Here is a 14648-nt window from a genome sequence, read left to right as displayed (position 1 = left end):
AAATACTCTGATTTTGTTGCACAATATTAAAAAAAAAAAAAAAAAAGTAAAAAGTCAAATTTTCTCATCAGAATAAAATGTTTCAATACATTTCCTTTCATTTTTATGTAAATCTATACATTAGTAGTTTTTTCTACTCTTTTATATTTGTCATTTTCTTCTGAAACATGAATAAAAAAGAGATATAGAAGGCTACTAGAGAAAAGAGGTAAACATAGATTTAGGTACTATGTCTGTGTGAACAAAGTCATGTAAACAAAAGGGAAAAACTGTAAATGATAAAAAAATCTTTTGCATATATTATACTCGAGTATTTTGCAACAGTTTCAGATACTTGAGAAATGCTTTAACAGGAGGAGCTTAGAGGTATTTTATAAATCTCCTGCATGCTGAATTTCGCATATTTGCATTTCAGGAATATGTGATAATCAAATCTTCCTGAAATTACATGGTGGTATGTTTACTGTGCATAGGGCACATAGGAGCCATACATTCTTAATGACACCCCAAGGAAACTTTGTTGCACTTTTTTGCATTGCAGCTGTGGTGCACTCCTGAAAATAGTGTCCAATTTTTAGACTGCTGTAAATAATGAATAGTATTGTACAGCATGTAAGCATGCACTACAGCATAGCGTGTGAATGGGCCCTACATGCTCTTTACAAATATACCCAAAAATTTGTTTGAGGTATAGTTAACCCCTTATATGTTCTGGTATTCCATTCTTTCTTTGTTTTTTTTCCTTATAGCCTTTTGACATAGCTGTTTAGGCTGTGTAGGCTTGGCATAAACAATGATGTGAACAAATCCACATATGGTACCTACCTAGGTCTACGTGGCTCCAATAATGTCAGAAGCACTTGGATGGCATTTACAATCACAGACTCATTATGCTCGCCATCAAACATGTTGCTAAGGAGCTGCTCAATAGATTCTTGCCTGAAAAAAAAAAACAAATTGAGCTTAGCAATATTTAAGTACAAAATCATCACACATTCCTGACAGAAATTAAAAATTTTCAAGGTGATCCCAAAAAAACGCACTAATAATCTTCAAACAGGTACTACTGGGAAAAACTACACATCTAACATTGTTAAATGATTTACACAAACAAAATTGAAAAGCACACAATAGTTGAACATTACTTCTGGGTGTTTTCCTAAACTTTCCATCATGTTTCTTACTGCAACAAGATTTTCTCCAAGATTTGTGAATTGCACATCTTTATCTGATTCTTAATAGGTTAGTTTTTCATCAAGCTCAGCCTTTCAGTGGCCTTTTAATGTAATGTGTCAGAAGCTTTGTACACACAGGACAAGGACAGCCATCATCTTCTAAAAACAGCTTGAGAGGTACAAACAAAAGGCAAATGTCTTTGTAAGGGAACCTCAGCAATAGGATTTGTTCAGAAGTGTTCTGGAGTTCACATACATTTTAACTAATATCGTGAAGTGTGACCATGTTTGATTTACAACAGAAAATCCATGTCTTACTTCTCTAGAGTAGCCAACAACTGGTCTGGCTCAGGACTATCTTGAATCTGGATCATCTGTTCGCGGCTCAGACGAATGATATCACACAGTGACTGAGAAGCGTTGGAATGTTGCTAAAACACAAAAAAAGAAACATAGTAATGTTTTAAAACGTAAGTTTACAACTAAATCCTGCTGTATACATTTCCAGTACGTTTTTGCCAAAAAACCTTAAAGCAAAATGTGTTTGTTTATATATATATATATATATATATAAACATATAGAACACAACCAACCATCTTTGCGGTGGATTCAGTGTACGCCCAGGGTGAAGCACCCAGCACCTTTTTAGTAACCACCAAAACACAGACAGCTAGTTACTGAAAGTTGAGTAGCATTACAGGGGCCACCACCTGCCAATACAGCTTCTTCCCACTCAGCTTAAAAAAAAAAAAAAAATTCTGGGAAAAACACTGATATAGAACAAGAAATCTAAAAGAAAAAAGAAGAGGAAAAGTTTACTGTGGGTAAAAAAATCCTGTCCTTTTCTCAGCAATTATTGTGCAAAGTCTATTATTGGGACATCCAATATTTAAATATTGGGACAGGCAATGACAAATCCCCAAAAGCACAACAAAGAAAACGGGGTCTGCTTGCAGAACAAAGAGCCACCAAAAAGCATCCTATACACAAGGCAGGCATCAGACAAGGCATAAATGTCCACCTGATAGAACTTATAGAAAACTTGTGTATGGCAGACCAGGAGATAAGCTTAGAAATTGGGAAAACTGTTGCCTGATGCCAAAAAAGCCCAAATTGTCAACAGTACTAGCAATGCCAGCCCTAACAGGCAAAGCTGGGAAACCCGATTCCCTTGCGAGAATTTTTCAGGAAGATTTTCACACAATGGCCTGCTCACTGATTAAAATAAAAAAGTGAATAATTCAATCCTGTAACCATATCCTGACTGGGTTGTTAACTATGTACAAACAATAAAACACACTGCACCCGTCACATTAGTGTAGGAAGTAGCATATCAGACCCTAACATCACCCATCATAAGAATATCTAAGATCAAAACATGCACTGACCAGATCAAGGAAGATTAATATAAATTCTTACATTATCATCTTTTGAAGGATGGATCATTTCAATTAGTCTTTGAACAATTTTTTCTTCATTAAGCCACTGTATAAAAAAAAAAAAAAAAAAAAAAAAAAAAAAAAAATGAATATGACAGACCTTAAGAAAAATGTTATCTCCAATAGTATGGTCAACAAACCTTAACAATCAACTTCTGAAAATAACAATAATTATAATTAAAGTTCAATGCTGCCCAGTTGTAAATGGGAGAAGCCAGTTCTCAGGGAGTTGATTTACCTCTCTCTCAGTTTTCATCTTAAAACTACAAAACATATTTCCTATGCAAAGCAAGAGGGATTCTGTATTTAGAAAACGACCACCAGGAAGGGCCTACACCATCTCTTGCAATTTCAATCCAAAAAAGGCACAATATTGTCAGCCAACAATAGGAAATAAAGGGGTCCGGTGTACTTCTGACTAGCCAATGTTTTTTTCTGCAATGTGTGGACTTGTGGAAAGTGTGTATGTTTGAAGAGATGTACATGATATTTTTTATTTTACTTTTTAATTTTAATTTATAATGGACTAGTACTTTTTGTAAAAATAAAAACAGTAGGTGCACCTTTATAAATCCAACAATATACTTATCACTAATGTATGCTACACAAATTCACAACTTAATAAAATAGTTATGAACTGGTGACATAACAGAAACCTTCTCCTCAGAGCAGTAAAGCTCTTGTGCTAAATATAACTTGAAAAATTATGTATGGCTTCTCAACTGTGCTCCTTCATATTTGCATTATCACATAGGAATAATCTTTACTCTATCCACGTTTAAAGCAGACTAATGTTTCCTGTACTGCAATTAGCCTAACATTTTCATCAGTATTTGCAAAAAAACTTTTTTGTTAGACAGTTCTGATTTTACACAATTCATAGTATATCCTTGTCAGTCCCATCACACATTAAATCAGGGTGTCACTATTCAATCCGTACAACTATATCATACTATTTTTTGTTGTTGTATTTTACTGTAATATACAGCATTTTTTAATGTTTCAGTGTTTCACAGAAAAGACCTTCTGGAGGAAAATTCATTATCCAGAGGGCAGATGTGCTTCTCTACTGGGAAATAGCAGGATAAAAGCATGTTTGGAGAGTTAGTTGATTTCAACAGCTTGAATCTTGCATTTTTGTAAATACATTTTCTACTGGGATGATAATTCTGTTACATGACTTTTATAATTATGGCTAATGCCACATTTTAACAGTCACATTTTATTTCTAGTCTGAATTTTTATGATACAGAAAAAACAGACTAAAGAAAATATCCAGCAGATAAAAGGCTAATGTTGCCTAAATTTTTGCATGCACACACTTTCTAGAAATTACGTAAGTTCTAGGGTTAGTGCAGAAACATACATAGCTCACTATTTTCTCTAATGTATGCTTACTTTATAATAATTGAATCAAAAAATGCATTTGTTGTATATTAAAAAAATAATCCACTGCAGTGCAAATAGGGTGAACTGTAAGGGTTAAATGCTTACTCATGTCTAGTGCAGAGTAAATTGTACTTTTCTTACTTGATTCATTGCTCCACTTCTGCGTGACAAGTCACCGCAGCCCCTTCTATAGGTCACTATGGAACATGACAGCAGGAATCAATGACATTCCCTACAATGCAGAGTCGGTAGCTCTGCATTGTAAATGGGAGAAGCCAAGTGGCTGCTCACAGTCCATAGAAGTGGAAGAGGAGTAAACTGTCTGCCAGGGAAACAAAGAATAAAGCAAGTCCTATTTTACATCCACATACACAAATTAGCCTTTAACTCATGCAGTGCAGGGATAGCCCCAGTGCAAGGAAGTTATTTGCTACATAATCACGCTTAGCCGTTGTAGTGCTGACTGAAGACAACACTAATCTTTAAAATAAATGATAGCTAGAAAAACTTTAAGGTGTCTAGAAGTCTGACAACGTAAGAGCAACATGTTCCACCATTCTGCCCCGTGTCTTCATGTCTAACTCCAACTAAAGTATTCCCTTAAACAAAGATGACAGAAAACATAAGGATACCAGAAATACAAGCTTTAAAAAGGGAATGAGGTGTACAGGTCTAACCACTAGATACTCAAAAGTTTTTGCACTTTTTTGCCCATCCTTTGCTCCATTTTTGCTTTGAATTACTTAAAACTGATTGCTATGCCTTCAAATTTTGTTTGCACCTGCACTTTTTAAGAAAGGCTGACATAACCAAAAAAAAAAAAAAAAAATAATATTTTTAGTTTATTTAGATACAGCTAACCACACAGCAATCAAGACTCACAAAAATTAATAAAAGATGTTGCCAAAAAAAAAAGGAATAGAAAAACAGTGACATGAAATAAATTGTCCTTTTTAAATCTACTTACGTTGAATACATCCTGCCTCAGCTGAGGTTGTTCGACACAAGTTAAGAGCCGCAATAGCAGGTCCATAATTGCTGATGTGCCGATATGGCAAAGCAATAGGTTTACAAAGTCCTCTCTTTTTCGTAGAAAGGCAACAATCTGTAAAACAAGGCAATAGATTATAAAAAATAAAGCGAGAAAGAAAAAAAAAATTAACAGTGCAAGGTAATCAGTTTCTGAAGATTAAGGAGGACAATTGTTAGCTTTGCTGAGTAAAGGCCCGATGAAAGGAAATTATGTCATCAGAATCTGTTTTTACTTAAAACTAACTTTAAGCCTTTATCCTGCACCTATAAAAGATGGAAAAATCTCTACATTTAATACAATTTAATAGTACAATTATACAAATGCCGTTTTGTGGAGTACAATTCCTAGAAATCCTACTCACTAAAGTTTAGGTGTGATTTCCATCTGGTGCATCTTACAAAGGTGAATAGTGCTGCATAAAATGATGTGTAAACTTGTTACGTATCATGCACATAACTTCAACATCTCAGTCTCAGATTTATCATCACAGTTTAAAAGCATTCACTGAAAATACATAAATATGCAGATACTACACCAAGTGAAAAACACAGAAAAACAAGGGTAGGAGTGGAAATGGCCCCTTTTGGGGGAAAAAAAGGAAAGAAAAACATCTTACTTTGCCTAGCAGTAAAATATTGGCTTTGGATCAGAAACTAAACTAACTTATTCAATAAACTTTCCAGTGCCTAGCTTGAGGGTTAGCAGAAAAAAAATTACCTGCTCTGTCTTGCGATTAATAAGTATTCCCATAACTTTGCTAAAAAAGCTGGCTAGCAAAGGATTCAGTTCTGTTTCATTCTGCAGAAAGCCATACAATTGCTTCAGTAAAGACTCTTCTTCTCCTAACGCATCATTAATTTGTGATACATCGGCTGTCAGGATCTCACATGACACACTGGCATACCTAAGATAAGGAGAGAAAAAGAAATGCACATTAAAAATAATTTGGTTTAAAGCATAAACAGCCATAGTAACACCACACTTTGTGATTGACATTTTGATAATGAAGGGCCAAAAAATTGCTAAATGTTGGCTAAATATTTGTGAATCATTAGAGGAAACATAAATGTCAACAATTTTACACAGTAATATGAACTGAATGACTTCAAATTAGGATTTGCCCTTGGGCTAGATGCTCCCTCTTTATCTGTCTACTTTATTAATCTGAAAAGTCTTCGTACACATTTTAGAAGAAGATATGAAGAATGGGATAACTATCAATTATGTTCTTTCTGACTGTTAGTTAATTTACCTACCTTCCACTCATATCATTAGTTACTAGTACAGATATATAGGTAATCGGAAATTTATTGACGAAATGAGGCACATGGAATCTGTTACCCCTTCATGTAAGAATGCGCAAAAAACATTACTGGGAAAAGTGATCATGTCATTTGCAATAATACTTTAAATATATATGAAATGCATGATCACCAAGCACAAATTAGACTGTTTAATACTCCTAAAAAAAAAAAAGGGTTAATGCTAATCCCAGAGGTTATCTATTCTTTACTAACATTTTTTTTTTATAAGGCGAATACCAACTCTTGATGTCAAAATAAAAGCATTATTAATATATTTCCAATAGTATGACTACTGTAATCCACTCCTATTGTGTGACCATTTTAAAGTTTCAAGGAAAGACTTTGAAGCCCTTTATAATTTTCAAGGTAAAGGTGATGCCTTTTAAAGCATTATTAAATCATACTTATATCGCAGTTTTTCGTCCATGTCACTGGATGGCTCCTGTGTGATGCAAGTGACCAGCTCTTCCATGTGTTGAGGCTGGACAAGGAACTGAATAAGCTTGCGATTACCAACTTTACACTCCTGCAGGATGTCCTCTTCATCAAGTAGTTCAAATAGGGTAACATTTTCCCTTTCGAGAAGGGTGTCCACATGTGAACTTGTATGCAAATCAAACTTCCAAAACATGTCTCACTGCAAAGAAAGAATACATCGAAATTAGAAAGGTACACAGCTAGACTATTGTAGCACATTGTTCGTATTTTAATACAAAGCTACCTAGAAACATGAAACATCTATACAAGGTGTATGCTTTTATATGCTAGCATTCTATTGTATTTTACCATGCTCATACTCAGGAATAGATTTCAAACAGTCAACAAAAATAAGTTTTACTGTTATATAAAAATTAGGATGGGAGAATTCACATTAAATGTACACTTGCTCATATCTACTTAAAAGAATATTTGCCAATCTCTTGATAAGTTTTAAGTACATTTCCACAATTCAATATGAACAGAGCAATTAAACTAGAGACTTGAACAAATCATTATGTAAAACTTTTTAAATACACCTGTAGATGAAATCCAAAATTACAGCTCAAGATATGTAAAATGTATGCAATGTGAAAAAGGAATCTCTGTATAATTTTTTTTTTGCAGTAATCGCATATTCCATATTCCCTGACTACACCAATGCTGCAAGATTAGGGGTAAGGAACATATAGAGAAGGACTTACATAGTAGGTTAGGTTGAAAAAGACAGAAGTCCATCATGTTCAACCACTAGGGAAAAAAACATCCCAGATATAAAACCCTGTAAGACATAGTTGGTCCAGAGGCAAAAAAAACCCTGGTACAATTTGCTTCAACAGGGGAAAACAATTCCTTCCTAATTCCATAAGGCCATCAGATGTTCCCTGGATCAACAGTCTGTTATCTTTACTTTAAAGCCTTAATACCCAGTTATATTCTAAGCTTCTAGAAAATCATCCAGCTTTCTCTTAAAGCAATCTATAGTAGTTGTTGAAACTACTTCCTGAGGGAGTCTATTCCACATTTTCACAGACCTTACAGTGAAGAATCCCTTCATTATCCAGAGCTTAAACTTCTTTTCCTCCAGACGAAAAGAGTGCCCTCTTGTTCTTTGTAATGATCTCAAAATGAATAATTGGGAAGAGAGTTCTCTATATGGACCATTTATATATTTATACAGGATGATCATATCCCCCCTTAAATGTCTCTTCTCAAGGGAGATGAGATTCAGTTCAGCTAATCTCTCCTCATAGCTGAGCTCCTCCATTCTTTTTATTATTTATTTCATTAATAAATAAAAAATATTAATTTATGAAGTTTTAGTGAACTGGTACGCCTTTGTACAGGGGCAGGATTAAATCTCCATCTCTGCAGTCTATTCCTCATTTAATACAAGAAAGTACTTTAATAGTTTTATATATTGCAGCTTGGCATTGCATGCTGGTATTAAGTCCATGATCTACCAGAACCCCCAGTTCTTTTTACATTTCTGACTCCCCCAAATGTATTCTCCCTAGACAGTATGAAGCATGCATGTTGTTACCTCCCAAGTGCATAATTTTACATTTATCTATAATAAATGTCATTTGCATCTTGGCTGCCCAATCAACCAATCCAGGTCTGCTTGAAGATTATGGACATCCTATCCTGTATGGACTTAATTCCATTACATAGTTTGGTTTCATCTGCAAATACAGAAATGGTACTTTTAATCCCAAACTCTATATCATTTTTGAAGACGTTAAACAGTAAAGGTCCCAACACTGAACCATGGGGTACACCACTAATAACCTTAGGCCACTCAGAGTATGAATCATTAATTACTCTCTGGATGCGATCTTTAAGCCACATTGGCCTTACGCAAATCCATCAGTACCATGCAAGTGACTAAAGAGTCTCTACAAATTAGAAATAATGGCTTTAAAATAACTGAGCTCGGCTCTTTGAGGGCATGTAGATATAATCCATCAGGTCCTGGTGCTTTGTCAACCTTAATTTTTCCCAGCTGTTTCTCTATCATATCACTTCTGAGCCATTGTGACGCATTTAAGGCAGTGACATTGCTATTATGAATTTGGACTTGAGCTCTGCCATTTTCCTTTGTGTACACAGAGCTAAAAAGTGTTTAGTAAATCTGCCTTGTCTTTATCCCGTTACCAACCCAGCGACATCCTTTAGGGGCCTACATGCTCAGATCTGAACTTTTTGCTGTGAATATATTTGAAAAATGTTTTGGGGTTTGCCTTACTTTGCTTTGCAATCTGTATTTCGTTTTGAAGTTTTCCACATTTTATCTCCTTTTTATATCTTTTGTTTTATTCTTTATAGGTTTCAAATGATGAATGTGATCCTTAATTTTTATATTTTTGGAATGTCCTTTTTTTGTTCATAATGGCTTTAACATCAGCTGTAAGTCACATAGGTTTTAATTTTAGCCTCTTAAACGTTTTACCCATTAAAATACATTTTCAGTATGCTTTTGTAGAACAGACTTGAAACATTCACATTTCTGTTCTGTGTTCTTTGAGGACAATATTGTCCCCCAGTCCAAGTCACAGAGAGCCGCTCTTAATAATAGAAAACTCTCCTAAAATTAAATGTTTTTATCTTTCCTGTTTTTGATTCCTGTTTACAGCTTACATTAAACTAAATCATATTATGGTCACTGCAACCAGATTCTCTTTTATATGCACATTTGTTATAAGCTCTGCATTGTTAGAAAGAACTAGGTCCAGCAGAGTATAATTTCTAGTTGGGGCTTCTATAAACTGTACCATAACATTATCTTGTATTAAATTCACAAATTTCCTGCCTTTTGCTGTTCCTGTAGTGCCAATACTCCAGTCAATGTCAGGGTAGTTGAAATCTCCCATGATTAAAACACTTCCACTTTTTGCTGCTTTTTCGATCTGTGCTAGTAGTTGATTTTCTATTTCTTCCTTAGCACTGGGGGGCTTATAGCAGACTCCAATATTTATTTGTGTGTTATTCAACTCCACCCATATTGCCTCAACCTCATCGCTTGTTCCATCCGCAATTTCTTCTTTCACATTCACTTTTAGATCACTTCTCACATACAGACACCACCACCCTTTCGTTTGACTCTGTCCTTACAAAAAAGAGAGTATACCCAGGAATATTCACAGCCCAGTCATGCGAAGAAAAAAGTCATACGTCTTCTCATTTATTAAGGCTTCCAACTCCCCTATCTTGTTTGCTAGACTTCTAGCATTGGTGAACAGGCTCTTTAAACCATTGCTGCTTTTACCATCATTGCTTGCCAAATAATTTTTGTGAATTGTGCTTTTCTAGGGTGCTGAATGTAAAATCCTTAACACCAAATCATGCCTATAGACATAAATAATCATGATTTTATCACGGATTAATGGGCCACGTCTGACTTATGCTGGCCAATCTAATTTTTATTTCTATTAGATGTACAAATATAATTACTTTTCATAAGTGAATTCTACTAAGCACCATCAGGATCTAAATGGACCACATAATAATAAAGTAAATGCAAAAAGCAGACACACATTTTATCACAAAAACAAACCTATACCTCTAAGGAAATAAGTTAACATAAAAAGAAGTTGTGGTGGCCAAGACCTGTTCTGAGTAAAAGTAACTCATACGTACAACAGTATTGCTTCCCCTGTCTCCAAATTAGAGCAGTTTGTTCAAAAAACACACATTAACCACTTCCAGGCCAGAAGATGGTGCTGGAGTACAGGAATGATGTGTAATAACCTCTAGTCTTCTTAAAAGCTGTGATAATTGAAAAATACTTATTTGCCACCCCCCAGTGGCTTTTTTAACTTATCTTCCATCATCCAATAATAATGTAGCTTTAAAATTTTAATACATTACCCATAAAGCCCCTTGAAAGCACATAAGTATTTTTCAATTATCACAGGAAGACTAGAGGTATTACACATCATTCCTGTACTGCAGCTTCATCTTCTGCTCTTCTACAACACTTTTCAAAAAAAGGGACTAGTTTGCTGACCTGCACAGGTGGAATCACGCAACCAGCACAGATTTACCATTTATAATACCCCTTCATCATGTTGGTTAGATAGAAAAAACAGTTACAAAACGTGTGGGTCTAAAAGCCTCAATAGATCCCCTGATGAAGCAGAATTAGGCAAAACGCATCGGGTAAGACTCGTTATATGATCCCGGTGACTAACACAAGTTTGTAACTAAACAAAATCCCTTTTCTTTTGGCTATGAGCATCGTTTAGGATGATGGAAATGATGGGTTTTCCTTTATTGGTAATTTTTGTGTACTGCTTATGATATAATTATATGACTAAATTATTTAGGTAACTGTTTTATATCTTCACCACATGTTTGTGCAAACAAAAAGCCTCCTTCCTCTATCTCTACCCTTTTTTTTTTTATTTCAATTTACAGTCCAAATACACGGACGTATGAGGCTTGGCACTTAACCAGGTTCACCTGGGACAACCCTTGATACAATTTATCTCCCGGACCTGGTGTATCGCGCTTTCTGTTCCTAAAGCATAATATTACAAAATATTTAAAAGCCATGTCTAAATAAATAAATAAAAATATTCGTATATACAATCTAATAAAACTTTTGCTTTTAGGTATAACAGTATAGGCTTATATAAAAGAGCCTAATGTAATGTAAGCATTTGGAATCTAAAATGCATTTTAATATTATTTCAATATACCTTTGTACTAGGCTCGTTTAACACCCTTTATATATCATTAAAAACAATAAACCAAAAAAAGAGGGACTTCTCAGAGGCATTATAAGACACGACGTTTACAATCTAAAAATCTCATAGACACTTATTTACATAGATCTATAAATTTTACATGTCTTATTATAAAATTAGTCAGTGGATAAATCTCAATATTTGTTCAACGTATTTAGTGGACAACACTGTCGTAGGGGCATTAGATTGTGAGCTTCTTTGAGGGACAGCTAGTGACATGACTATGGACTTTGTAGAGTGCTGCGTAATAAGATGGAGCTGTTCAATTACAACCATTATTAAACAATATAAATACCATAATCAATTCAATATATTAGAAAAAATTACACTTACAACAATATTCACAGATTCCTCATATGAATTCAGTCCTCTAAAAAAAAAAATAGCATTGGAAATTTACAAAAGATGGCAGGAAGGTTGGTAAGCAGGTAAAAGGAACATTATCCCTTTTAATTTATCAAGAATGTTCTTACAGCCTATAATTTAAATTGCATCAATTTAGGAGTTCTGTACATCTCCAGTTGGGATTCCCAACCATACCAGCCTTAAACAAATATCCCTTAATACTACAATATATAGATACCTAAACACTCTATTAGCTACAAATTGCTCCATTCAGTAACCAAAGACTAATGCATTGAACATCACAACATGCAAATCTATCCAAAAATATCCAACATGTAATTTTGCTGATAATTCATATGATGAAATTATGTGAATCTATGATCACCAGTACTAAAGGTACTTTTTTATACATTTATCCAATTACGTTTATGATGTTATGAGGTAAAAAAAAATATCCGTGAATTGTTAAATTGATTGCAAATTCCAAATTAGGCATGTTTTTCCTAGTAAGAGAAGAAGGGTTTTATTATTACTGCTCAGTAATGAGAAATCATATCAATGGGATCAAAGAGCATTTCATATCTATTGGTGCTACTGTCCCTTCTGCAATCTATCCCAAAAGCTCGCCCTCTAAAGTTGGGCAAGGAAAGGAAATAAAAGAGGGTCATCAAACAGAGCTCTCCCTAGTGGCTCTAATAAAAATCTCAACACAATAGGCTTCTAAAAATATGACATTTTAATTTATTACCATGTACTACATGTTTGGCAAGTTCTCCATATTGCCGAAGGCTTACACTGTTAGCTGCACTTTTTGTTTATAAGAATGGGTTTGTACCATAGTTTAGTTTCCCAAACATCTTGTAGGGCTTATGTCTTGTTTAAAAAAAAAAAATGAAACTACATGTTTATAGCCAACAACATAATTTTATTTCTACATTACTGTTGGGTTTAACATTTGAAAGCAAGTTTTTAGGAGCCTATAAACACATCTGCCCCTTTTGGTGCAGAGATATGACCAACTATATTTTTCTGACAACACAGGGGTATTTCAAACATATCCTTTATTGCTGGGGCATTTTCATAGAACACTCAAAAAGCCAACTTATCCCTAAGGTACCAAGAGTTACCTAGCTGTACCTTAAAAAAAAAACTCTTTGAAGTTTAAAGAGAAGACGTGGAACTGAAGTGTCAAGTGGCTGTAGATGTAATTTAATTTGAATCCCTAGCCTTACCACAAAATATATGGCTGTTGCCCATCACTTCCGGTTCTAACAAAGTAAGGGGAAAAAATGCCAACATAAACCCAGCAAGGATCCAACATTTACCTCTGCTCTATATAAAGCATATTAAAACTTAATGATGAAGTTCATCGGGCAGCTTTATATAAACTGCTGTGTAGCAAACCAAACTATGCAACATAAGCTTCTATATTCATATTAGCAATCATGTGCTTCAACTTTTTAAAAAAGAAAATGCCAAGGTATGAATAGAGACATTTTAGGAGTAGCAATGCTGGTGAAGTATCTACAATAATGGTATAAACCATGTCAAAGTATATATATAATGTTTTATAAAAAAAAAATTTTTAAACTTTATTATTAAATGTATTAAACTTTAGACATATTTTGGTTAATTATGCTAAGAATAATAGCCTACAATCTAAAATAAATTTCCATGCAAAAAAATTATTATTTTTTTTTTTTTCCTTTTTGCATGGGAGTAAGGAAAGAATTAGAACACCCGGCGTTCGTGTACGCGTCCCTCGGCCATTCGTGATGATGTCAGTGCATATGTCCATCGACGGGGGTCGTAGCGGGAAATTCAAATACTTTGTATTGGATTCAACACAAAGTCCTGTATCCAATCCAATACAAAATAATACAAAATATATTTATGTGGTTTTGTCTATAGGTATGTGATGTTGGACGTTTAAAATTTACCATACTAGGGAGGTGTTTTAGAAAAATATATTACTATACAGTATACATAATTATTGCATTTTCAGTATTTTTATTTATTTATTCTTGTTTAAGCTGATTTTTGTGTTTTTTACGTAATTTTATTAATAAAGTTAATTTTTTTTTACATGATTGTGTGTTTCAAACTTTTTTATATTCAGGATTTCTACTAGACCCTTCTTCGGACATATTTCTGTAAGTTACAGGTCTACAATTTAAAAAAAAAAAAATTCATGAAAAACAGTGTACCGCTTTTGGTACAGAAATCCAGACATCAGTGAAACACCCAGGTGGTTAAATAGCAACCCCATGAACCAATACACTTACCATTATTTACAAACATGTAGCCAATCAAAGCTATTCTCAGCTAACCCCTTGCAGGATTGGGTCTACACATTGTCAAGTTGATAGCAGTTGACGCTGGTTCATTCAGTTGAGGTTGTCCCCAATTGATGGTCATTGTCACCACTGGGGGCCAGACAGGGGGTCTCGCTTTTTGCCAAAAGAAAAGAGGTTTCTCTCCCTTTCTTCTCCGGTAAACCAGATTTTAGAGGATTTAAAATGGGAGGGAAAAAACGTATTCGGTGCCACTATCCCCAATTCAAGAAGGACCCAAGCCTATTGAATGGTTTAGTTTAAAAAAAAGGGGGTGGGCTTTTTTCCAAAAAAAAAAAAAAAAAAAAGCAAAACTACATTGTTTACAATGACACACGTCAAAGAAGGTACCTTTTATTTATTTGTGATTATTTAATGGTAGTTTAGTTTCTTTTCAATTT

At 34.3% G+C, this 14648-nt stretch overlaps 1 protein-coding gene across 4 annotated transcripts in view; it reads right to left on the bottom strand.

Moving 5' to 3' along the window:
• PPP6R1 (protein phosphatase 6 regulatory subunit 1) overlaps positions 1–14648 on the bottom strand; it is a 45987-nt gene that overhangs the window by 19247 nt on the left and 12092 nt on the right. For 3 of the 4 annotated variants that reach the window (XM_072426650.1, XM_072426647.1, XM_072426649.1), the window contains exons 2-7: positions 6746–6978; positions 5755–5941; positions 4972–5109; positions 2596–2661; positions 1494–1606; positions 826–939 (exon numbers count right to left, since the gene is read on the bottom strand). In XM_072426650.1, coding sequence (XP_072282751.1) covers positions 826–939; positions 1494–1606; positions 2596–2661; positions 4972–5109; positions 5755–5941; positions 6746–6972 — 845 coding nt within the window. In that variant the 5' untranslated portion in view covers positions 6973–6978. Of the gene's footprint in view, positions 1–825; positions 940–1493; positions 1607–2595; positions 2662–4971; positions 5110–5754; positions 5942–6745; positions 6979–11902; positions 11940–14648 lie in introns of all 4 variants that reach the window. The other variant, XM_072426648.1, reaches the window with a different exon arrangement.

This window comes from Pyxicephalus adspersus, chromosome 11, assembly GCF_032062135.1.
Source record: "Pyxicephalus adspersus chromosome 11, UCB_Pads_2.0, whole genome shotgun sequence".
Lineage (NCBI taxonomy): Eukaryota > Metazoa > Chordata > Amphibia > Anura > Pyxicephalidae > Pyxicephalus > Pyxicephalus adspersus.
The sequence above is the reverse complement of the archived record's forward strand: the minus strand, read 5'-3'. Positions and strand labels throughout refer to the sequence as shown.